Here is a 25,257-nt window from a genome sequence, read left to right on the forward strand (position 1 = left end):
AAGTTGACCTTTGTAGCTTTTGCTCTTGGGGGGCATTTCCACTAAAAATGACCCAACTCATGGCAGTGATAACGCTCTAGGTTAGATTTATCAAACCTACCCCTATCTCTTCCTCTTCCTCGGTAAGAACCTTTACCACCACCTCTTCCTCCTAGTTAAAGTCTGTAAGTGATTTGAAAGGCTTGTTCATCCATAATGTGATGGCTAATCCATTATTCATGCACCAAAAGACTACTTTGAAGCTCATCTATGGATAAAGTATCCAAATCATTTGATTTCTCGATTGAGCATACAATATAGTCTTACTTTGGAGTCATGGATCTCAAGATCTTCTCGATGATCACCATCTCCTCCATTCTTTTGCCATGAATTCTCATCTTATTGGTTGTGATGAGGGTTCTTCCAAAATAGTCATTCACTAATTCCCCAACTTTCATGTGCAACATTTCAAACTCTTTGCGAAGGGCTTGGAGTTGAGCACATTTAACTCGTGCTGTCCCTTGGTATTTTTGCTTCAAAAAGTCCCAGATATCCTTTGTTGTGTCCTTTTTCAATATTGTCTCCAAAATGATCGATTAATGGCTTAGAATAGATAGTTTTTAGCCTTCAGGTCCTTCAGCTTTTGATCCTCAATCACCTTCTTCTGTCCCTCAGTGAGATCCATCTGTTCCGCTACTGCAAAGATTCCAGTTTCCACCAAACTCCAATACTCCTTTGAACGCAGAAAATTCTCTATAAGCATGCTCTAGTGATCGTAGTGTCCATCGAATCGTGCGATAGCAAGCTGCACAAAGTTTCTTTCGCTTGTCATGTTGTTCTTTCACGCTGATGGCTGTGGTACAAGCTGTTAGGCCCCGTGATAGAGCTCTGATACCATATGTTAAAACCAAGCACAACGACAAAGAACTTTACAAAAACAAAAGCACAATTACTCTCAAATGCAGAGAGAACTCCTTATTAAATTAAAGAACCAACATGGCTATTAAATAGCCTTACTTCAAAGCAGAAAGGAAAATAACAACCCACGACTTTACAGCCCTAGAATCGTGATGCATGACTAAATCTAAACAGAAAATAACTTGCCCCTTAAGACTAGGGATTATTATACAGGACTTCAAAGCACTACAATCCTAAAAACAAGGAAACCCGAACCCTATCAGGTAGAAGATCCTAACAAATTTAACAGACACGAATCTGACGTATCTTCACCATCGAATTTGCAAAATCTTTCAAGAAAGTAGATCCTTTGGGAGTTTTCTGAAGTTAGACTTAAGCATTGGTAGTACTGTTAGTGAGAAAAATAGCGTCGGATTGAAACAATCCTCTTCTTTTACTCACTACAGTGTAGTAATCAGTATCAAATATTTTTGAGCTTCCTGGGTCTATCTGAACAATTGTAGTTGTATCTCCTGGCTTGCATTTCTTCTTCGACTGAGCTATGTAATTCTGGTCCATTTTCGGGTCAGTGTCACCTTTGCCGGTGAAGTTGTACAAGCCGTTCGAGAAGGAAGGACAGTGAGAAATTCCTATGGTGTGTCCTCCTTTAACCAAAAAAAAAAAAAAGAAAAAGAGAGAGAGAGAGAGAGATAGAGAGAAAGAAAAGGAATTAAATCAATATTAAGTCAATTTTTTGGGATGATTCTTGAAAGATTTCTTATTACTAGTTCAAACACAAGAAAGGTTTTAAATAGCCCAATCCACCGTTATCAAAAGTATAAAGTAATATGTATAAAAAATTGAGTAATGCAATCATGAATATTTTAGAAAATCCAATGCCTAAAAAGTACTTTATAGCAATGAATTGACTATATCAACTATGAATCGACTATGAACCAAAATCGGTCAATATGCATGTGATTTTCATTCCTATTGAGAAATTGGGATATATGCGTATCATAAACACAAAAATCTAATACGTATCAGATGATACCGTATATATATTTAAAATAAACTTCTAATTTACTTGACAAAATTGCAAGGTCTTTAATGTTTAAACCCTTAGAGGCAAAAGATGCTTTCAATTGAGTTACGTTAAAAAAAAAAGGGTTGGTAGATTAGTCAAGACTTCAGCGGCAATTGAAATCTTTCCATCTCTTCGTCCGGTTGGAACTAGCCAAAATGGTCCATTTATCTACAAAGAAACTTCATAATATTAGTGAACATGTGAGTGATTGATTCTCAAGCTTGATAAATCTAATAGAAGATATTTGTTACCACTAAACTGCATTACAAGCTGCTAGGCCTAAAATATCTGCACATGAAACAACACCAGGACATGCTTTCTCTATTGCAGCTTTCACAGCATCAATAACTTGGAATCCTCTCAGGCTTAGATTGGGAATTGCATCTCTCTCTGCTTGGTTATTATTGGTAGAGTTCAAAAGCACAGATGCCTCACAGCCCTGCACGAATAACTCATTAGATTCAAACTTTCCCAAAATTACATAACTAGAAATTTGCACTTTTTTTTTTTTTTTTTTTAGCGGCAAGCAAGAAATATTATATTAGATAAAAGAGAGAAAAATATACAAAAGTTAGGAGGAAAGTGCATCATTATCTTAGCAAAGCATCCCAACTAGGTTGACAGCCAAAGCAAGACTAATTATGTGCAACCCCAAGTCCCCAAAAGGAGTTAGAGAGATTCCAACTACAAACACCCCAGTAGCCTCCTCCAAAACAAAAACAAAAACAAAATGTCAAACACCACAATAACAGAACCTCTAGTTCCTTCCACCTAAACAAGATCTCATTTGTGACAAGTTATGAATGAAATCATCAATCGAGAATGGAGTCCCCTTTGTTGTAACTTTATACCAAATAGCAATCCTTGTGATAATAAGTTCCTATAGCTCCTGCATCTTTGGTTGAGAGCTTGCAAAAAGACACTCATTTTTGTGCTTCCATATCGGCCAAAGAGCCACTAGTGGAATTGCACCCCAAATTTTTCTTTCATTTTTCCTGCAGCAGTGCCCTACCCACCAGTGTAACAGACCTTGTATAGATCCAGGTGCAGCCCATAAACCCCCCCACTGTTGCAACAGCCCAGACCAAACCCTCCACACTATGGGACAAAGTATTAGTACATATTTGGATGTGTCCTGATGAGCTTTACAGAAGATACACAAGGTATATCCATCCCTATCCAGAATTCCCAGCCTTTGCAAGAACACTGGAGTTTTCACCTTATTTTGCCATGCTAGCCGTCCAAAGAATTGCACTTTGGGGGAAGATATTTGATCCTTACCATTCTACAGAAGCTGACATTTTTCTCCAAACTCTAGATTAGTATGTTTATAAAAAACAGAGACAAGGGATTGGTCAGATTTTGCCACTAACCACACTACTCTACCCTTAACCTCCAGATTCAGTGCAGGAGCTGCTTGTAAGATACCATTGAGTTTGAGAAGTTTTTCCTTTTCCCATTCAAATAGGGGTCTTCTAAAATTGAGTAACCAGGTTTGTGGGTTGGTTGTGCCCACCACTAGGTCCTTAAGTGAGCTCTCTTTAGCAGTAGACAACCAAAATAACCTTGGGAATTCCTCTTTAAGGTAGATATCTCCACACCATTTATCATGCCAGAATCTTATTCTGCAACCATTGCCCACTTTTAACTATAGCTTAAAGACATAGTACAATAACAGATTATCTTTTTGCTCAACAGCTGCTAGAATGTCACTCCAAGTTCTTGAGACAATAATACCTAAGCTGAGATTTGGTAACCATTCCCCTCTTTCAAACCTGTATTTACTGCAGAGTACCCTCTTCCATAATGAATCATGTTCAGTGACAAACCTCCACTACCGTTTGAGAAGTAAGCAGATGTTGACATCTCAATTTTTCATACACCTAATCTACCTTGCTTGATCCAATGGTTGAGATTCAGCTCTCAAATCTAGAACATTAAGCTCTTGTTCGGAATCTTGTAGTTTGGATGCAATATTTCCATTAACTTTTCTATTTCATTTTTTAGTGCCAACTTCATACTATGCATCTTCCTCTACAGAATAAAACTAGCAGCTCTAATCCACTGTGATTATCTCCAAGTTGTTTCCACAAATGGAGCAAAATTAGGATGCAGAAGCCAGGCATTCAAAACCATGAAGGGTTTAGGTCCCCAATCCCTCTCATCCTCCATGAGCACAATAGGGCAGTGATCAGATGTTATTCTGGGAAGACCCTACAGTTTGAACTTAAACCTTTTCATCCACTCAAGGTGAAAAAGAAACCTGTCTATTCTACTACATCTATTTCTGTCAAACGCATTGCGCCAAATATATTTTTTACCTAGCAGTTGCACATCTACCACGTTACATTGATCTGTGAAATCATTGAACTTGTAACGCCCTTAAAAGTACACACTAAATATAACCCGAAAGCATACATAAATGACAGCAAAATTAGAGTATAATATTTTTTCATTTCATAACATTAATAGTACAACGGAGTTTAACGTAAATAGATGTTTTTCAGGCTTACACTTTTCCAAGTCTTGGTTTGGTTGCAACAAAAGTGAGACTGGCTCATACAATTTTAGCCCTAGGCTACACAAAAGTGAAACAAAATAAGAAGCTCTTGCTTCCCAAAAGTCCCTCAAATGCTATTGTCTTGGTAGAGGTATGCCATAATTACCTGAAAATGTTTTTCCCAAATAGGGTGAGCCATAGCCCAGAAGGAATAATCTAACACAGTATATGAGGTTTAACAAAGGTATAAGTGCAATATGCATTTATAATACCGAAAATAAAATGATCACATTTATATAGTCGTAGAACACCAAGCTCATATATCATTTGATTTCCCTTCAATCCGTTTCAATACATGAGCCAATTTTATTATCTTTCAATAACCCAAATGAGACTACAACTCAATGGTTTAACAATTTCACAAACAACACACAAACACTTCCAATTGTCATTTTACGGATATTTCATTCTCGAGATTGGCACCCATGTATAAATTTTAGGACTTTCACCCAGGACACTCCGGCCAACTTAATTATAATGGAGTCCATCCTCTTTCTCCTTCTAAACAATCATACATATACAATATATATAAACACAAAATCACACATGGAGTACATCCCCTTTCTTCTCCTCAATAATCATACATATATATAATTGTGGGAGCCAGAAAATTATAAGTACTAGCTTATTGGGCCTAACCCCAACAAAGCCTACAATGGGTTCAACCCAAACAAATATTACACCCCCCATCTATATAAAGGAGGGGCCATCCCAAGTGGAAGGTATGTTCTCATCTCTCTCTACAAAACACGCACCCCTTCAAATGTATATACTATTTCTTCCTTGATTCAATGACTGACTTCATCATCGGAGACTCCCCTACCAGCAACCCCGATTGGGTGGCACCAACTATGTTCATCATTGCAGATCTACAGGGGTGAAGCTCTTCTCTTCGTTGGATCTCCACAACATCCATGTGAGAGGATATTTCATGGTCTCACAATTGGCGTCGTCTGTGGGAACGACTGAATGAGATCAACGAAGAACACAACAAATATACTGCTGTAAGTAAAGATATATTAGTTGCTTTGAGGTCAGTGCACTTTCTACAAAAGCAAAATCAATCCCAAGTAATACGGCCCACAACTGGGTTTTTGGCTTCTTTCATTCTGATTATGTTTTTTGCTAAAGTTCAGGTATATATATCTGTATATATATATATATATATATACACATCTATGTATGTATCTATTTATGATCACAGATTTGATCAAAGCATTGTTGAATATTAATATTGCTTAGAAAGGTTGTCAAAACAAGATGAAGTTAGTAGCTGTTTTCTCTCTCTAAAAATGGGTTTCACACCTTTATTGGTACGAACATCTTTTCGGCAAGTCAATATAGTTGCTCGGCTAAATTAATACATGCGTCTATCTGTTTATTTATTTATTCTTTGTTTCACAAAACATATCTTGAAGGTGATTCTTTATATATATGCACATGTACACAAGTTGGTTTCACTTTTTCTATAATGGCTTACGTTGATGCCAACACAAGGTGATTCTTTATTCTTGAAGGTGTTGCATGCATAAAGCAGTCTTGCCAACCACATTCTCAGCAAAGCCAAATACAAAGAGATGCCGACCAAGTGATTCGGCACATCGTGAAGCTAAGAGAAGTTGCCAACCAAGATCCGGCTATTACAAACTTAAGATCCAGCTATTACAACTACGCCTACTCGGCAAGGCTACAAAGCTGCTCGGCAACCATTCCACACTAAACGGCCATTCAATCACGACCTCCACCCGTTTATTAATTCGTCTCTCAAACCATGTCTGACCTCCTGAACCACAATGTTGAGAACCAAGTGCTTCGGCCAGCCAAAGTGTCACCGACACCGTTTACGTACCCAATTTCTCTCTCTAGCAAGTGGGTCTACATTTTTCTTCATGCGAGCAAGAATTTGGTGGCCTACCACTAGGTTCACGTCAACTAACGAAGTCACAAACACCGACTAGTAAAGCCACGAGCTAACCGTAGGCCGCAATAGTTGCAAAATCAACTAAATGTCTCAAAATTTACATTTTTCAGCCTTGTCGAACTCAAGCTTTGACTATACCGGTGTGAATTCCTCATCAAGACGAGTCCAACGCCATAAGCCGCGTCAAAATCGGACTTAAAACGAAGGAGATACAAGGCCTCAAAGTCACGAGCTCAAAACTGGAAAACTCTGCCTTTCATGGCATGCAGCATGAAGGTGATGAAATAAGAATTTATCATGCACTTCTCGGCACAATGTGCTCCGTTGCATCTTACCGCATTCCAGTTAATCGGATGGTCCAGTAATTTCGAGGATGCCTACCCTCTAGTTTTTTGCTATGTAGAATCCATTTTTGAGGTACAATTTTGTGAATTTTGAGTATTAGCTTGGGATCAATCAATTGGCAAATCGGGGACGTTAAATGATAGTTCACCGGTCAGATCATGTCCAATCAACGTGCAATTTTAGTAAGCAGGCTCCTAGGGCTGGGCCATGATCATCCATCTTCACCGATCACTCACCTCAACTCGAATTTCTTTTACATTCGGCTATCACAACTACGGATATACGGAAACCAACGAACCAACTTATATCCACAATTAATTCGGCAACTTACTGACTCAATCAGCTCATTGCTTACTCGGCAACACTACTCGGCCTCAAGACTACTCGGCTGCCCATACGTCACTGCATCAGACAATCCCGCCCCATTATCTACGTTATTCGGCTCACAACGTTATATGTCAACTTATTCGGCAATATAATTCATCGGCATTATGAACCCTGCTTGCATATGATCAACTCGGCTTATAACTTATTCGGCAAAAATTACACCGCAACATTTCTTATTCGACACATTCTTTGACGTCTGCAATATCATTCTGCAGCATTATGCGGCAACTTTGTGACTTATTCGGCACTAATATCTCGGCATAGAACTAGCATCTCAGCTTGCCGAAATCCACGTCTGAACTTACCACAGGATTCATATCAGCTCAAAGAGTCCAAACCTACCAACCCGAGAAGTCCAGAACCAAAGTATGCCGAAAATTGCGAGACGACTCACATTTTTCGACAACTGAAATTTTCAAAGCTGTCAAACTCAAGTTTTCCCCATACCAACGTGAAGTACTCATTGAGACGAGTCCAACGCAACAAATCGCGTCAAAATCGGAGCTCAAACGAAGCCATAGGGGCCGTTCAAAGTTTGCCCAAAAAATGAGTTCTTTCTCTTGGGAAGACGATCCAGCAAGATATAAAGAAACGATCATGTGCTTCGCGGTTGCATTACACCCTATTGATTTGAGCCGTTAGATCCATTTTGGCTATAATTACGCCATCAGGAGTCTGATCACAGCAATCCAATAGTCTTTTCCAGCCATCTGACGCATTCCGGGTCCATCCGTACAGTCAGAGTTTGCAAATTCAGCTCAAAATACATAAATAAATAAATAATTACAGATTTTATTCAAAAATTGAGCGCGATGACTCATTTCGCATATTACCAAGCACCTTACTTTGTCTCAGCTTCATTCCGATTTCGCCACGACACCTAACAGGGGCACGAAATCCGTTCAAATTGTTATCGGTCTAACCGATGTCATTCCAATGCAATGGGGCAAGTATACGTTGGACAAGAATCTCAACTTCAATAAATTGGCAACCATTGCCAACCAAGTTCTTAGCATATCCAACTCCGAAGTGATGCCGACACACCGCGAAGCTAAGAAAAATCGCCGACCAAAAGATCAGCACAATCACCAACCCGTGTAACTGCCCAACTTTTTGGCAAGATCACATTATATATGAAACGGGCACCGATGTTTTGGCACTAGTTACTCGGCAGTGCATCAAATTTACTCGGCAAGATTATTCGGCACCATTATTAATTCAACACTCATTATTCGGCTGTGTATCAACTTTATTCGCCTAACAACATTATTTGGTAAAACAATTGCCCACTGGGACATCTTAGTCAATTTTCTGCTTTCTAATTGGGGCACATCAGTCGATCACTATCTCGGTACCTTTGATATGCACGCATACTCGGCCAACTTGGTACAAACATTACAACGACATTTACTTGAGTTACTCACTCCCGCTCCTTTTCACACTGCTCCAAGCAAGCGCCAATTTTGGGGCAATACATTACACTTGGCATTCGGCCGATTAGCACTTGGCAATTGGCAATTCGCATTTGACAGCAGTTTGAACGTTGTTGTGCACCGTCATTTTACCAAAGCCGAATCTTCCCTGTAACATAGGGCAATGGGAATCTGCATTCCTTCCGACTAACACCTGTCATTCGAAAGCAATGGGGCAACTCTACCTTGGACTAAACGCAATCCGAGTAACTCGACAATTAAATAGTTGGCCCAATATCTACTTAGCAATTCCATACAAGCGGAACAATATTACTGGTGATTAACACGTCTACCTTACTCAGTACAGGATACATTATTCAAAGTCCTCGCCATATTGGCACTTGGTCGCCACTTAAAACCAGGAAAAGTCTCCGAGTACAGCGTAATCTTCGCACTCGGCACGGAGCGCCATCAGCAAAGGCCTACACCTATGCCCGGGGGTTAGAATACCGCGGCCTACACCTACGCTCGGAGGTTAGAATACCGTGGCCTACATCCTCACCCGGGGGTTATAATACCGCAGGTCTACACCCTCACCCGAGGGTAATAATACCGTGGTTCATTTTTTGGTTGATATATCTACCTTATTTAATCTGTCTTATTTGGTTCAGGCAATCATTTCCGTGCTCGGCATATAGAAATATTTCTAGCTCGGCACGAAAGTCCATATTTGGAAGCAATCTTTGCATTCGACAATATACTACACCCTTGCTCGGGGTTATAATACTGCGGCCTATACCCTTACCCGGGAGTTATAATACCGTTTCCCATCGTTATAGAGATAGTGTTACTCACTGGGTTTTAACTCACCCCCCTCATCCTATGATCGACATATATACATTTATACATATATTCAAGACATACATACATTTATACATACATTCAAGCATACACGCAGTCATTTATTCATACATTTTATTCATTTATCCAAAGTATTCTTTATCAAAAAACCTAACGGCTATTTGAACAGCGTAACCTGGCAAGAAAAAAAACTCTCATTCCTTCTACCGCAGACAATGAAAGTTTTGGGGCAATTGTGGGAGCCAGAAAATTATAGGTACTAGCTTATTGGGCCTAACCCAAACAAAGCCTACAATGGGTCCAACCCAAACAAATATTACACCCCCCATCTATTTAAAGGAGGAGCCATCCCAAGTGCAAGGTATGTTCTCATCTCTCTCTACAAAACACACACCCCTTCAAATGTATATACTATTTCTTCCTTAATTCAATGACTGACTTCATCATCGGATAGTCCCCGGCCGACAACCCCGGTTAGGTGGCACCAACTATGTTCATCATTGCAGATCTACAGGGGTGAAGCTCTTCTCTCCATAACATCCATGTGAGAGGATATTTCATGGTCTCACAATAATGTATATAAACATAGTCATATTCAGTGACAACCAACAAAAGATTAGTTTCAATTCACCTAATCCACATGCAATTTCTACAACAATCAAAGCTATCCTCCACCGATAGCCCAATACAGATATTTCTAAACATATATATAATCTCGAGACAGATAATTTATTCAAAATTTCCAAAGGTATGAAGTATTACATACTCAACTCCACCATATATTTCAACACTCGCTTAATTCCATGTTTACAACACTAATCTCAATTATTTAAGCCCAATGAATATGATAATCATTTTAGGGAAAAAATTTCCCTTTTCAAATATCAATCCAAGTACCAAAATCAACCATTTTGACATAACATGACTTCATTTTCAAACCCCATGTTCTTTTATTTCATTTCCACCAAAGACCCCTCTTTTCCATTTACACTCACACCCAAGGTTTGTTCAAAATGCTCCCAAATCCCACCATTGTTACACAACCACAAATAACTAAGTTCAAAATCATAACAAAGTGTAGAAAATCCCTACCTCAAAGAGAGAAGACGAGCCAAGCAAGAGTGAAACTCCAAGGACACTGGAACCCACTTCTATTTGGATCAAAAGGAAGATCTTAAGACACTCTACCTTCTTCTCAAAGGCACTATGGTGGAAATCCCAATGGATCTAGATAGAATAGTAGAGAGAATGTGAGGTTTAGAGAGAGAAACTCAATATCTAGGTTTTTGGGAAGTTTTTAGAGAGAGAGGGGAATGGAAAAGTGATTTAAAATATCATCTTCACGGACTGTTATACACGTAGTCCGCTCGAGCGTGTAAAGTGACGCTCGAGCGTCAGACATAAAGCTTTGCTCGAGCGTGGGATACACATATCTAGAAGTTTTGCAGACAAAGGACCTTGCTCGAGCGTGAGACTGGACGCTCAAGCATCCAATGCACTCTCCTAGTATTTGCAGATCTACAAAGATACTGAGAGTTGACAAATCCCGCTTGAGCGTAAGAATGGCCACTCAAGAGAAGGAGCAAAATTTGTGAAGCCCACTCGAGCGCAAAAATGCCCACTCGAGCGAAACAGCCAAAATCTAGGCATCACAAGTTTGGAAAACAAGTAAGCAACATGTTCCAAACGCACAATTACAACCCAATAATCAAAATAGAGGGGAGACAAAGGAAACAAGATATGAATAACCATTCAAAACCATATGAACACGAGTCCGGAATACGACATGTGACGGGTCAAAGCCGGAATCGCTATAGAACTCTTTCATGCCCCTATCCCTGCTTGATGTACCTACTCTTTCCCCTAAATTCCTAATCGCATTGAAATCACCACCAAGACACCAGGGTTTTGGGAAAGAGTTTTTCAGATTTAGCAAGGTCTCCCATAATTTCCCTCTACTTATAACGTCATTGGGAGCATAAATATTCACAATTACGCAATTGAAGGAGTTGTGAATTTTACCTGATAGTAGAATAAAATTTTTATTACTGCAATAATCTGATAGCTGAAAGACATTAGGATTCCAAATATATACAAGACCTCCTGCCAATCCATTTGCATCCATAGAAATGAACTTCATCCGATCCCTAGGCCAAACACTTTTGACCATTTCACTAGTGATGCTTGATCTTTTTGTTTCTTGAAACAAAGCCATATCAATTTTCTTTTCTAGTAACAGTTTCTTAATTTTTCTCTTCTTTTCAGGCTTGCTTGACCCTCTAATATTCCAGCTAATTGTCTTTATAAAAACATGTAGTCACTGTATTCACCCATATGGATCTGGTTACTCCACTGTATTACCCCCTTTGTCCAACCTCTGTTTGTCCTTCTTCTCTATGTGTGTTATTTTACAGATAATCTCAGATTCCTGCCCTTTATAGTCAATGCCCAATCTTTTCCCCAATCGTAAAGTTGCCTGAGCCTCTTGAAATAGGTCATTTCTAGAAGGAGGTTGCTTTATATTTGTATAGTGGTTGGATTTAAGAGCAACAGTGGCTCTTGACAGTGAGCCTTTAAGAATACCCTTCCTTGTTCCTACTCCTTTATGTCCAAATCTTCTTACAAAGCTAGTAAACCTACCCATGAACAAAGGATTTTTAAGGCCCTCATTTTTTAGACATTTCCTTTTACCTTTTCTTAATAGAGCTTGAAAGTGCTGGGCTCGCAGATACACTAACCTCTGATGCAGATGCTTGACTGAGGCCAACACCAATAGGCCCAATGGGCTGCAGACCATCACCAGTTGGCCCAATGGGCTGCAGACCAGAAAAGATATTGTCAATAGGCTGCAGCCTAGATTGTTCAAGTCCAAGAGATACCTCCAGATTAATGCCGGGTCCAACCTTTAGTGTCTCACTTAGGCTCCTGATAAAGCCTGCAGTGAGTGTTTGACCATCCATAGTAGGAGTAACCACACCTACTTGTGCATCGTGATTGTTTTCCACTAGAGGAGCTTCTACACCTTTTGGATTGTCACGATTACACCCCTGCCGTAGTTGCAGACTGACCACTGGCAATGATGACTCCACCACGCATGTGCTTGCTGTAGTTGAATTTCCTACGCAATCTTGAGTCTCCTTTACTTCTGAAGCATGGCTCGAACTGCCACCAGCCGCTAGCTCATCTCTTCATTTCAACCTAGATGACGTGTCCCCATTTGCCACCACTTCATTTGCTTTGTCATCATCTTCTTCCTCCAAATTGGTTTCTTCAATAGGTTGAAGTAACCTATTTACTTTGGAACATCCATTTTCTTCGGCCCCGTTGGTAGTAGTTCCATTGCAGCTGGTGGTGACATCCTCTGAGCTCTGTTCCTCGAAAACTCTTATGGAATAGACTCTTCCTTTGCACTCTAGATTCAGGCTTGTACTTATCGGATCTATAACACTTGTGACTATTTTGAACCTTCCACATCAAAAAGATTTAGGTGTGCAGACATCACCATCTAAGATGATCATGTCCCCCAATAACCTGCCAATCTTTCTGAAGGTATTTGATATCCATAGATTAAGAGGCACCCCATAGCAACAAATCCAAACATACCTCTCCTGTTGAAGATACAAACCTGATCTCCACTCAGCGATGTACTCACACCATTCATGAAACCATTATGTGAGTGAAGACTTGTGACTCAAAAAATTGTCCTTGGAGTTAAATGATATGATTGCGTCTCGCCCACCTCCTTCTCGCACCATCGCATTTAGCAAACCTCTTCTTTTGAGTTCCTTTTTCACCTCCATAACAGAGTAGTTTGTTTTGAGTCACATGAGCATGCTCTCATATAGCCACCCATTACCTAACTCTTCTACCCTGATAGTTGTCTTTGGTGTGCATCTTGGTTCTGTCCCTTTGATGACCTCTGCAAATAACCTTTCATCACTGCCTTGATACCATATTTGTTTGGCTCCATGATGGATGGCTTATTCGCCTCTGTTTGTCTTGTTGGTATCAGTTTAAGCCTCTTCCTTTCTTCCACTCCATTACCATACTCTGCGATTTTGACTGTCAAAGATGTATCATCCACCCACAAACCATTCGCCTTTTGTTCTACCACTCGTACTACAGTAGAGCAGTCATACCTTACAAACCCAAACCATGTATTTGTTAATTTCCTTCGTTTGTATGGTATGAACACATCCTTGACAACACCAAACTTACTGAACAGATCATGCAGTTTTCATGGATTCATTGACTCAGACAAGTTATCCACAAAGAGCGTAAACAATCCTACTCTTTGACCTCCATACCTCAGACTATGATTCACTGATCGTCCTCTTTGCTTAACCACTGGAATCCAACCTCTTTGCTCTCTCATCCTATCACTTTTTACCTTTAAATTTGCACTTATTACTGGTTATAAATTGTTATAACCCTTATTGACCATTAAGCCATTCAACTTTTGAGAGCTAGGAATATATTCTCTATTCCCAAAATTCTTCTCCCTGCCTCTAATGCATTCTCAGCTGCACAATTATACTTAGAAATTCTTGCCACGTTGTGCAATTGAAATTGAGAGGGCATTGGGGTCATCGGGACAAAAATTTTGAGAACAAAAGATCCCGTGCCACTTTTGAGTCGTGAAAATTATCCTATTGTTGCAAGCTATTTGGTTATAATGGATTCTAAAAAATAGCCAGGGCCCTTACCATTCACATGAAAATTAACTATAATGAAAAGCATCATTTAGGTAAAAACTTTAGCCATGCAAGGTTGCAACCCTTGACAAGTACCATAAACAAAGAAATAAGCATCCACTCATACCCTAACAAAACAATCATGAAAATGCATTCTTAACAATGGAGCTGCAAGAGATGGAGCCTGATAAATAAATTGAGTTGTTATCTTTTTGGTGATGGCCTCGGCAGGGGGGCATGATGTGCTGTAGAACCCTAGTTTCAAGCTTTGTGCATTAGAAAGGTCTAAGAGGATAAGAACAAGTGTCAACTGAATAAACAAAACTGAAAGAGACTTTGGATTAGCCATTGACTAGAGACACAAGTAATATGAATTTGGTTCTAATTCTATTATATATGTGTTGGCTACATATTTTGTAAAAGCCAGTTACAGTTCGACACGTGGCAGAATAAGGGTAATAAAGGGAGGTTATTCAAGCCTTTAATCCTGATCGTACACGTGGCAACAAATATTGGTCCTCACATGATCTGAGTAACACTAGATCAATAACGGGATGCAAGATGACATATCTTCAACGGTTACTCATATTCAAATTCAAGTACAAGAGGGAAACTCAACTGCCAGTAATGGCGTAATGGAGCTACTTGTAAGGAAGCATGATCAGCGATCATGGAGGAGCAGTTCGACGGTTCGAAGTGCAGTTCGAAGGTCATCACTGACGAGTATAAATAGTAGGGCAGCCCCCAGAAAAAAGGACGGACTCAGATCATACAAACCAGTCATTTACTTCATATATTTTCTTTTCCAGTCTTTTACATTTCCAGTCTTTAAATACCTGTTCTTTAAATACCTGCACTTTAAATACCCGCACTGCACTTCAATTCATAGGAGTAGCTTCAAGTAGATTCAAGTAGATCGCTGTTGTAAACCTCTCTGAGGCTGAGTTCGAACCATTGTAAGTGTTCATTTTTATGAAATACTTCAATTGTTCTTCATATTACTATTATTTCTATTAACTTCTCCTAAGTCAAGCCACCAGTAAAAGTCCTCTTCATTGAGGCTGAAAAGAACTAAAACACAATCGTCTGATAATTGGTTGGCAATCACAATTTCTGTAAGGACTGATTGATCCTTACTGGCACGCTCACATTCACAAAAATACCCTTCGAAAAGCCAAAAAGCCAACATATATTTTTGGCACGCCCAGTGGGACTTAATTAAAAATGGCTACAAGAAGACGACAATGAGAAAATGAACGCTTGGAAGAAGGCGTGGAAGGAGAGGTAGAAATACCAAATCCAGAGGATAATGTGGTAACACATCCTGTGGAAACTCCTATATTGTTAGAACCTATGGTCGAACAGACCAGTACTTCTGGACAAGAACCATATGTTCATATTATTGGACAAAACCAAGGAATTGGACCGTCCACTGTGTCATTTATTCAACCAACAAATCCATGGGATGGTTTAGTAAATGCCATGGGACAACAATTAATGAACACAATGGAAAGGTGGGCAACATCCTTTTTGGATCGAATGAATACCCACCAACCAACAAACACAAGACACACGGAGGAAGTTGTAAATGTTCCCCAACAAAGATTGGCTAGAGAAAAACAGCCTATGCAAGTTAATGGACATTCTAATGGTCAAACTAGTACCCAAAACTTTGAAAGAACATCACCTCAGTCTTGGTATGAACCCATTTCAAGGCCTATAGCAGGCCAAAATGCCTCAGTACTTAATAATGAAGCCACACAGGTTGGTGGATCTGGCCAAGTACAAGAAACTGGCATAAGAATGGTTACAAATCCCATGTTCGAAGCCATGCCTGGCACAAGGGGGTACACTAATCCCTTATTCGAATTTACACCCGGGGGGTTGGAGGGTTTTCCTACAAATGGCAGAGACACGACACCTGTTCCAGCACCTTTTGCAGGTCCTTTCGCAGGTCAGGCTCAAAGGGGTTACCCATACCCTCAACAGCAACCTGCACCGCAAGGACAACCAGCCCCAAATTTACCACCTTATGGACCAAGAGGACCACAAGCACAAGTTTGTCCACCAAATCCTGTGTTTGCCCCTCCAGTAGTGGTTCAGCAGGCACAAAATATGGTCCCTAGAGACCAGATTGCTGATATTGTTAGGGAGATATGTGGACCAATGGCTCGGGGGGTCCAGACTCCTATATACAGAAAACCATACCCAAAATGGGTAGATAGGGTACATGAATACCCAAGGGGATTCAGGATACCAGATTTTACCCTTTTTTATGGGACTGGAAATCAATCAACGATAGAACATATTGCTAGGTTTGCCGCTCAATGCGGTGAATTTACTAACCATGACTATATGAAACTGAGATTATTTCCAAATTCCCTAACGGGGGGAGCATTCGTATGGTACATCAACCTTACACCTGGCTCCATTCAAAATTGGCAACAAATAGAAGAGGCATTTCATGCCCAATTCTTCCAATCAGAGCCAGAAGTATCTATGGCAGATTTGGCTAGATTGAGTCAAAGGCCTGAAGAAAAGGCTACTCAGTTTATTGCCAGATTTAAAAGGGCTCGAAATAAATGTAGAGTCATCCTGCCAGAACCAGAATTCGTCAGATTGGCTCAAAATGGTTTAGAATTCAGGCTTCGAAAGAAGTTTGATTCAACTGAATTCAGAGATTTGGTCGAATTGACCTATAAGGTGTCTCGATATGAAGCATTATTAGAAGAGGAACAAGATCGAAATAATGCATCATATAAGACATATTATAGAGATCCTAATTATGAAATAGATGCAGCAGAGATTGTAGGCAAAGAACCTGTAATTTGTGAAGCATTAATTCATAAGGATACAACTATAGACCAGCAGTTTAAAAAGAAAGACTTTCATAGAAAATACTCTTTCGATTTAACAAAGGCAGATGACATCTTTGATCATTTGCTCGCGGCTAATTTCCTTAAGTTACCTAAAGGAATAAAACTACCATCTCCAGATGAACTAAAAGGAAAAGCGTACTGTAAATGGCATAATTCTTGGACTCACTCGACTAAAAACTACATTATTTTTCGAGACAGGATCCAAGAACAGATTCGAAAAGGAAGTTTGAAGTTCTCAGCTAAAACAGAAAAAGCCATGGGAATTGACAGTGATCCCTTTCCAGAAGTTGGAGAGGCAGCAGCCAATGTCATTACATCAGACTTTCAGAACTTGTCCTTGACAGAATTGGAGGAAGTCAATGTGCAGATGCATGTTGCTAATCAAACCAACATCAAGAAGAATGCTAGAAGCCTACCAGTTATTGAACAAGGTTTCTCGCACCAGAAGGAACATTCTGATGAAGAATCACTAGATGATGATTCTTTAGAAGCAGCGGTGATGCAGAGAATGTGCCCCAGGTGCAGACTCAGTTACAAGTGGTTGAAGGGGCTCCCAACTGATGGGAAGCAATACTACAGGGATGTTCAGAGACGTCCTAAGTCAACCAATGCTTACAACAAAAGGCCGTATCCGGCTAGTGATAGGCAGAGACCACCAGTGGTTGAGCCTGTGGTGAACAGAATGCATGACAAAGGCAAGAAGCTCTTGCATGAATCCAGGCCACATAACTGTTATAGAATGGAGAGTAGCCATTCTGAAAGAAAACTGGAGAGAGGTTCGGTTCATGGAATCAAAGCCAGACATTGGCCCCCTAGACCAGTTTTACGCAGGACAGAAAATGGTCACCCTTATCGAAGGTCTGAATCAGATTCAAAACATAAGGACAAAACCAAGCACTTACCTTTACGGCCAGTTTCAAAGATAGCTTCGAAGGTGGAAAAGGGCAGTTCAGCATCTGAATCAGCAAGTTCATGGGTACCTGGAGTCCCAGACTGGTTTGTAATGCAAAACAAACCTAGAGAATTGCCTGTTCGAGGAGATGTTGTAAACCAAGGCAGGATGATCAGGCCTCCTATGGTGGCTCCAAATAATTGGGTGCTGCTTAAACACCCAAAGACAAGGGAACCAGATATGGTCCCAGTCATCTCAAGATCACAGAGAAGAAAAATTCAGCGCAGGTACACCCAGTATCAGAAAGATCTGAAGGGAAGTGGAGAAAATTCTTCACCAGTCAAAACGGAAGGAAGGAAGAACCCAAAGTCAGACCATGCTCCAAAGCCAGTTCCACAGAGCAAAGTGGTCTGCAGCCGAGAACAGTTGGCCAAAGTTCATTCTGAACTGAAAACCAGAGAGAAGGCTAGTTTGGTAGGGTTGGAGAAAGCTTTGATGGAGACAGATAGCGAGACCGAAGAAGAGATTAGCATAAGCCAGAAGAAAGAGGTCGTGGAAGAAGAGATGTTCGAAGCCTTCATGGCTGAGCAAACGTTTCTGACTGAAGAGCCAGTTGAGAAAGATCCTTCGAAGGGATCAGTTAGCAATGAAATACCAGAATACATCATGCAGGATGTTTCTGAGGGAGTCAACCATAGTAACCAAGAGGGGGAACAAGTACAGCCAGCCATCCAGTTTGGCTCGTTTCCCCCAGTATCAGTGAACATGGTACACATACTACCACAGGAATTCCAAGCTCGAGATGAAAATCAAGAGGGGCAGGAAGCTGATCTAGTTCAGATCTCTAGTGAAGACTCGCAAGCAAGCATGGTGCAAGATAACTTCGAAATGGTTACCCCGATGGAAGATGAATATGAAAGTGAGGAAGTGGTAAGCATCAATCTATCGTATCCATTCAAGTACCCCTCAGATTCGATGACGCAGCACGTCAGGCCATTGTACATCAAGGCTTTCTTTGATGGGATACAGCTGAACCGAGTCCTGATAGACAATGGGGCAGCAGTAAACCTACTCCCGAAATCTTCTTTGAAGAAACTAGGAAAAAAGAATCCCAGGTTGATACCAACTAGCACAACCATTGCTGGTTTTGCTGGAGATAAGCAAATGGCTCAGGGGATTCTACCCATTAATTTAAGTGTGGGAACCAGGGATTGTATGACAGCATTCTTCGTAATCGACAGTAATGCTAAATACAATGCTTTGCTTGGAAGGGATTGGATCCACACTAACAAATGTGTGCCTTCTTCTTTACATCAAAAAATCATGATGGCTTTAGGCAATGGAGAGACAGAGGAAATCGATGCAGATCCTCAACCCTTCATAGCCTGTGCAGACTTTGCGGAGGCTAAATTGTATATTGAGGGAGTGACACCTCTCAGTATACTGATGAAAGATGACAGCTCAGCCGAAGTGACGGCTGATGAGGAGGTGACGCACCTGAAGCACTTAGTCCAAAAAAGTGCTGATGAAGAGGTTGTCCTTAGAGATGACAATGATGCCTGGTTATAGGCAAAGAGAGGAACCACAAGAAGCCAAGTCCTTGGCTTTGATTAAATTTTCAGCATTGGACATAAAAGCAATAGTCCAGAAAGTTCAGGAGCAAGAGAGAGAGGTCATGATAATTGGCTGCAAACAGCAGCAGCAACAGGCTAGAGACTCTTGGTAAGTACTGTGCCTTGGACATTGAAACAAAAGTCCAGGAGATACAGGAAGAGGAAGCCTTGTGGACAGATTTTTTCTATGAGGAGGAGGACAGAGATATTGAATTGAAGAACCTGGGGGCAGAACCAAGCTTGAAGATCACTTCAAAGGTAGAAGAAACCAGAGGGAGTTCTCATGCACAAGACCCTTTAGAAGAAGTAAATCTAGGGGAAGGTTCTGTACAACAGCCCACCTATATAAGTGCTTGTTTGAATGCTCTGGACAGAAACCAGCTATTGGTTGTTCTGAAGAAATACAAAGATTGCTTTGCATGGTCTTATAATGAACTACCAGGATTGGATAGGTCATTAGTGGAACATAGACTCCCCATGAAGCCTAATTTCAAGCCTTACAAGCAGAAATCAAGGAGGATGAGTCCAGAAGTAATTCAGAAGGTCAAGGAAGAGATCCTTAGACTCCTCAAGGCAGGTTTTATTAGAACAGCCAGGTATGTCGAGTGGCTATCTAATATTGTGCCTGTAGTCAAGAAGAATGGCAAAATGAGGGTATGTATTGATTTCAGAAATTTAAATCTGGCAACTCCCAAAGATGAGTACCCTATGCCTATAGTGGACTTGCTGGTGGACAGTTCAGCAGGTCACCATGTCTTGTCAATGATGGATGGGCATTCCGACTATAACCAAATCTGCATTGCAGAGGAAAATATCCACAAGACAGCATTCAGATGTCCTGGGAATATTGGCACCTTTGAATGGGTTAAGATGCCATTTGGTCTAAAGAATGCTGGAGCTACATATCAAAGAGCCATGAACACTATCTTTCATGATCTTATTGGAGGATATTTGGAATGTTATATTGATGACATTGTGGTTAAGTCCCAATCCATGGAGGAGCACCTGTTTCACTTAGAAGCAGCTTTTGAAAGGATGAGGAAGTTCAAGTTAAAGCTCAATCCTCTTAAATGTGCTTTTGGTGTATCATCTGGAAATTTCTTGGGCTATGTTGTTCACAAGAAAGGAATACAGATTGATCAGAATAAAGCCAAAGCAATCATTGAAGCCAAACCCCCATCAAGTAAGAAAGAATTACAAAGGTTCCTTGGGCAGGTTAACTTTCTTCGAAGGTTCATTTCTAACACTGCAGGGAAAACTAAAGTATTTTCTTCCTTGTTAAGGCTGAAAGATGAAGAGGAATTTATGTGGACAGCAGAGCATCAAATTGCTTTCGAAGGTATCAAGGCCTACTTGGCCAACCCTCCAGTGCTGATGCCACCAAAGGGTAACAACCCCTTGAAGTTGTACATAGCTGCAGCAGAAGATTCATTGGGAGCTTTTTTGGCCCAAGACAATGAAGAAGGCAAGGAGCAAGCTGTTTATTACCTTAGTAGGTTTTTAAATTCTTGTGAATGTAAATACTCAGCTGTTGAAAAGTTGTGCCTTGCTTTGTATTTTGCTGCAATAAAATTGAGATACTATCTTTTACCTACAATTGTCTTGGTAATTGCAACCACGGATTTGGTTAAATATATGTTATCTAGACCAATGTTGAGGGGAAGAATTGGCAAATGGATGCTTGCCTTATCAGAATTTCATCTAGAATATGTCCCTCAAAGGGCAGTAAAAGGGCAGGTTTTAGCCAATTTCTTGGCAGATCATCCATCTCAAACAGAGAGCCAGGAGATAATGGAACTTGGTATGGCCAGTGTTGAGCCATGGCAAATGTGGTTCGATGGGTCGAAAGCAAATGGGTTAATTGGAATTGGTATTGTAATCAAGTCTCCACAGGGGACAGAAACTACCCATGGTTTTAGAGTGGATGAAGCTACCTGTTCCAATAATCAGGCTGAATATGAAGCCTTAATTGTGGGACTAGAGATTCTTATTGGATTACAAGTACATGCAGTTGACATATTTGGAGATTCTCAATTGGTGGTTAACCAAGTGAAAGGAATTTTCAAGTGTCAAAGCATAAGTATCCTGCCATATTATGTTGTTGCATTACATTTGCTTTCTCAGTTTCAAATAGCAAATGTAACCCATGTTCCAAGATTCTTGAACAATAGAGCCAATGATGTGGCTCAAAAGGCTTCGAACTTCAAGAGAAGGGATAATACCCAAAGGGACATAAGCCAAACAACATATCAGAGATTAATACAACCTTTGAATAAAAGGAATGTGATCTTGGAAGTCAATCATAATGACTTACAAGAACAAGATTGGAGGCATCCAATAATGCAGTACTTGGCTGGTCCATCTTCGAAGGCCAGTAGAAAAGTTAAGTTGCAGTCTATGCAATATATGATATATGGTAATGCTCTCTACAAAAGGGGGGGAGATGGCTTATTGTTAGAATGTCTAGGCCCGAAAGAAGCATTAATAGCCATGGCTGAGGTTCATGAAGGCATCTGTGGTGCTCATCAACCTGGTGTAAAAATGAGATGGTTGCTTCGAAGGCATTCCTATTATTGGCCAACCATCCTTAAAGACTGCATAGAATATGCAAAGGGATGTCAGGCATGTCAAAAGCATGGCACAATAAGGCACGTGCCCATAACTGACCTACATGCAGTAGTGAAGCCTTGGCCATTCAGAGGGTGGGCCATGGATATGATGGGAAAAATACACCCACCTTCTTCGAAGCATCATTGTTTCATTTTAGTGGCCACTGACTACTTCACTAAATGGGTCGAAGCTAAGCCATACAAGGCTATAGACCAAACAGAGGTTATTGGTTTTTATTAAAGATTTGATCCATAGATTTGGCATCCCGCAAACCATAACAGTTGATAATGGAACTGTGTTTGATGGGAAGATGGTGAAGGCTTTTGTGGCAGAATTTGGAATTAGCCTTGTTAATTCCACACCCTATTATGCACAAGCTAATGGTCAAGCTGAGTCATCCAATAAGTCCTTGAAAAAAGGAATACAGAAGGTTGTGGATGACAATCCCAGGGATTGGCATAACTTATTATTGGATGTTTTGTGGGCATATAGAACCTCACCGAGGTCAAGCACAGGAGTCACTCCCTACGCCTTGGTGTATGGACATGATGCAGTCTTACCAGTAGAGATTAATGTTAAATCTTTGAGAGTAAGATGTCAAGATCAATTGAATCCTGAACAATACCATCAAAGTATGTGCTTAGAAATAGAAGGCATAGATGAAGCCAGAATTTTGGCATTAAATAGCATTCTTTTCCAAAAGAAGAAAGCAGCCAAGAATTATAATAAGAAAGTCAAACACATTGGCTTTGATGAAGGTGATTTGGTATGGAAGACGATACTCCCAATTGGGATTAAAAGCCATAAGTTTGGCAAATGGTCACCTAACTGGGAAGGACCATATCAAATTCATAGGGTTTTGCCTTTTGGAGCATACCATTTAAGAAATTTGAATGGTTATGTACATCCCAAAAAGATTAATGGCAGATATTTAAAACCTTATTTTCCAACCATTTGGGAAACACGAGGGATAGAGTAAACATCATATGCAAGCATCATATGCAAAAACACAAGCTTGCTCAAATGATATACAAAATATTGTGCTTTCATAAAGAATCAAGTACATTGTGCCACAAATTGGCCCAAAAATCATTACAATGCTTTAGTTGTTTTTCTACAATAGCTTTCCTATTGCTAAGGGAAGGAAATAATTGGATAGCCACAGCCATGTCTTCTTTTCGATTAGCCAGCCCTTGATTGGTGATGTGCAGTTTCTTATCAGTTCGAACCAAGGCTTGGTTTACTGCGGCTAACTCTTCTTCAAGCTGAGCTTTTTTCTCCAGAAGTTGGACTCGAAAGTGGGAGGCAGAAGAGTGTTGTTCTTTCAGAGTCGATACTTCAGTATGCACTTGAGAAACAAAACTCTGGTCCTTAGCCAGCTTCTCATCCGCAGTTTTAGCAGCATGACAAATATCGAGATAAAAATCAATAGTAGCTGCAGCCTGAGATAGATGACTTGAGACACTCATGGCAGACTGCTCAGCAATGTTACAGCATTGAAGGAACCCATTCCTGATGATGGGCCTTTGTAGAGCCTCGAAGGGGATCCTTGAAAAAGAAGTCAACAGTTGCAAGCATGTGTCCAAATCTACTAAAGGTGCAAAAGGCTTGTTGCTGGAGGAAGGAGAACTCTTGAAGATTTCCAATAGGGAGTCAGCCAAGGCTAATGGCTCAGCTTCAGCAGTGGAGGTAGGAGAGGTACAAGGTATGTCAAAGAGACTAGCTAGTCTTCCTTCAAAAATGTCTACCTCATCCCTTGACATGAAGGGCATAGAGAGTGTTGTGGTGGAAGACGCAAAAGGCTGCATAGGGATGGGAGAAACGGATGGAGCATCTTTGACAGCCTCTATGGTCTTGGCCACCAGCAAATCAAGAGAAGAGGGACTGGAAGTGGGCATTGGTGATGAACCATGAATTGAAGGGCTACCAGTGTCTTCTGTGGAAGAATCAACTGCCATTGGGAATGGAGTAGCAGTTGGAGTTTCTATAAAGGATGGAGAAAGAGCAAGGCTTGAAGGAAAAGTAGACTGAGGTAGGTTGCGAGCCAAAAAAGGGAGGTATGGCTTTAATCCAAGAAAAGGAGATGCAGGAATACTGGAGTCTAAAGAAGGTATGACAAATATAGGCTTTGGAAGTGGAAGTACGACTCGAACAACCCTGACATTTTGTATTTGGTCAACCTCAACCGAAATTGAGGAAGGTCTCATTGGAAAGGTGAGTGCAGTAGTTGTCACTGCAAAAGGAAGAAATGCAGAACAATGTTAAACTTCAATACCACAAGCTGACAAAGTAAAAAACAGCAGAGGTATGAAAGAAATTACTTGTTCCAGAGGCGCTAGTACTGATGGGAGAACTGCGGAGAGAGTAATGTCCAGCAGTCTGCTGCCTTCTTACCATTTCCCCTTGTGTTGCATCGGCAGCAGCAGCTTCCTCTCTTTGCTCTTGCCATCTTTTCTTGGCCCTCTCAAATACAACGATTGCCTTGGAATGTTCTTGTTCGACTGCCTTGGCGGCTGCTTTATGAGTAGAGTCCTCAACATAGTCAGTGACAGGAACAGTCATTTTCTTTCTCTTCTCTCTTGGCAGAGATACAACCAATTCTTTTCCAACCTCCCCTTCTTCAGATCGGGGTTCAGACTCTCCAAAGATAAGTTCTTTCTCCGCTATTATGGTGGTTGCTTTGCTAACAGGATTTTCAATGACATCAGATGAAGATACAGCTACCTTTTGTCTCTTTGTTCTTTGTAAGGGCACTTCCTTCTCTGACTCAACCTCTCTTTCTTCTTCAAGAGATTCAGGTACTTCAGGAGGAAGGACTAGTCTCCTTTTTGTTTTTTGTTGTTGTTTCTTCTTGAGAATAGCTAAAGTCTCGGCTCTCTTGGGAGACTCTTCTTGTGGAGACCCTACACCAAAAGCATGAGTATAAGGAAACCAACAAAAGATTCAGAAATAAAAAGGGAGGAGAAGAACTTGAAGATACTCACCCTTCTTCGAAGCAGCTCTAGTAACCCTGGCTGGAAGGGGTAAAGTGGCAGGAGTAGTGGTGACAACTTCAGGAGGGGGAGAAGTGTTCTGGGCTGTTGTTGACTTATCCTTCGAAGGCAATCCCAACCCCACCAA

General features: G+C 40.6%; 1 protein-coding gene across 1 annotated transcript; it reads right to left on the reverse strand.

Moving 5' to 3' along the window:
* Positions 1-1,260: 1,260 nt before the first annotated feature.
* Positions 1,261-14,492, reverse strand: LOC114266633 (Peroxidase superfamily protein). Its single transcript, XM_028207560.2, is given in 5 exon segments — positions 1,261-1,541; positions 1,964-2,033; positions 2,036-2,131; positions 2,223-2,402; positions 14,271-14,492. Coding segments are annotated over 5 exon segments (840 nt in total). The 3' UTR covers positions 1,261-1,269.
* Between the last annotated feature and the right edge of the window lie 10,765 nt (positions 14,493-25,257).

The sequence above is a fragment of the Camellia sinensis genome, chromosome 8 (assembly GCF_055761805.1).
Source record: "Camellia sinensis isolate YWXY chromosome 8, ASM5576180v1, whole genome shotgun sequence".
Lineage (NCBI taxonomy): Eukaryota > Viridiplantae > Streptophyta > Magnoliopsida > Ericales > Theaceae > Camellia > Camellia sinensis.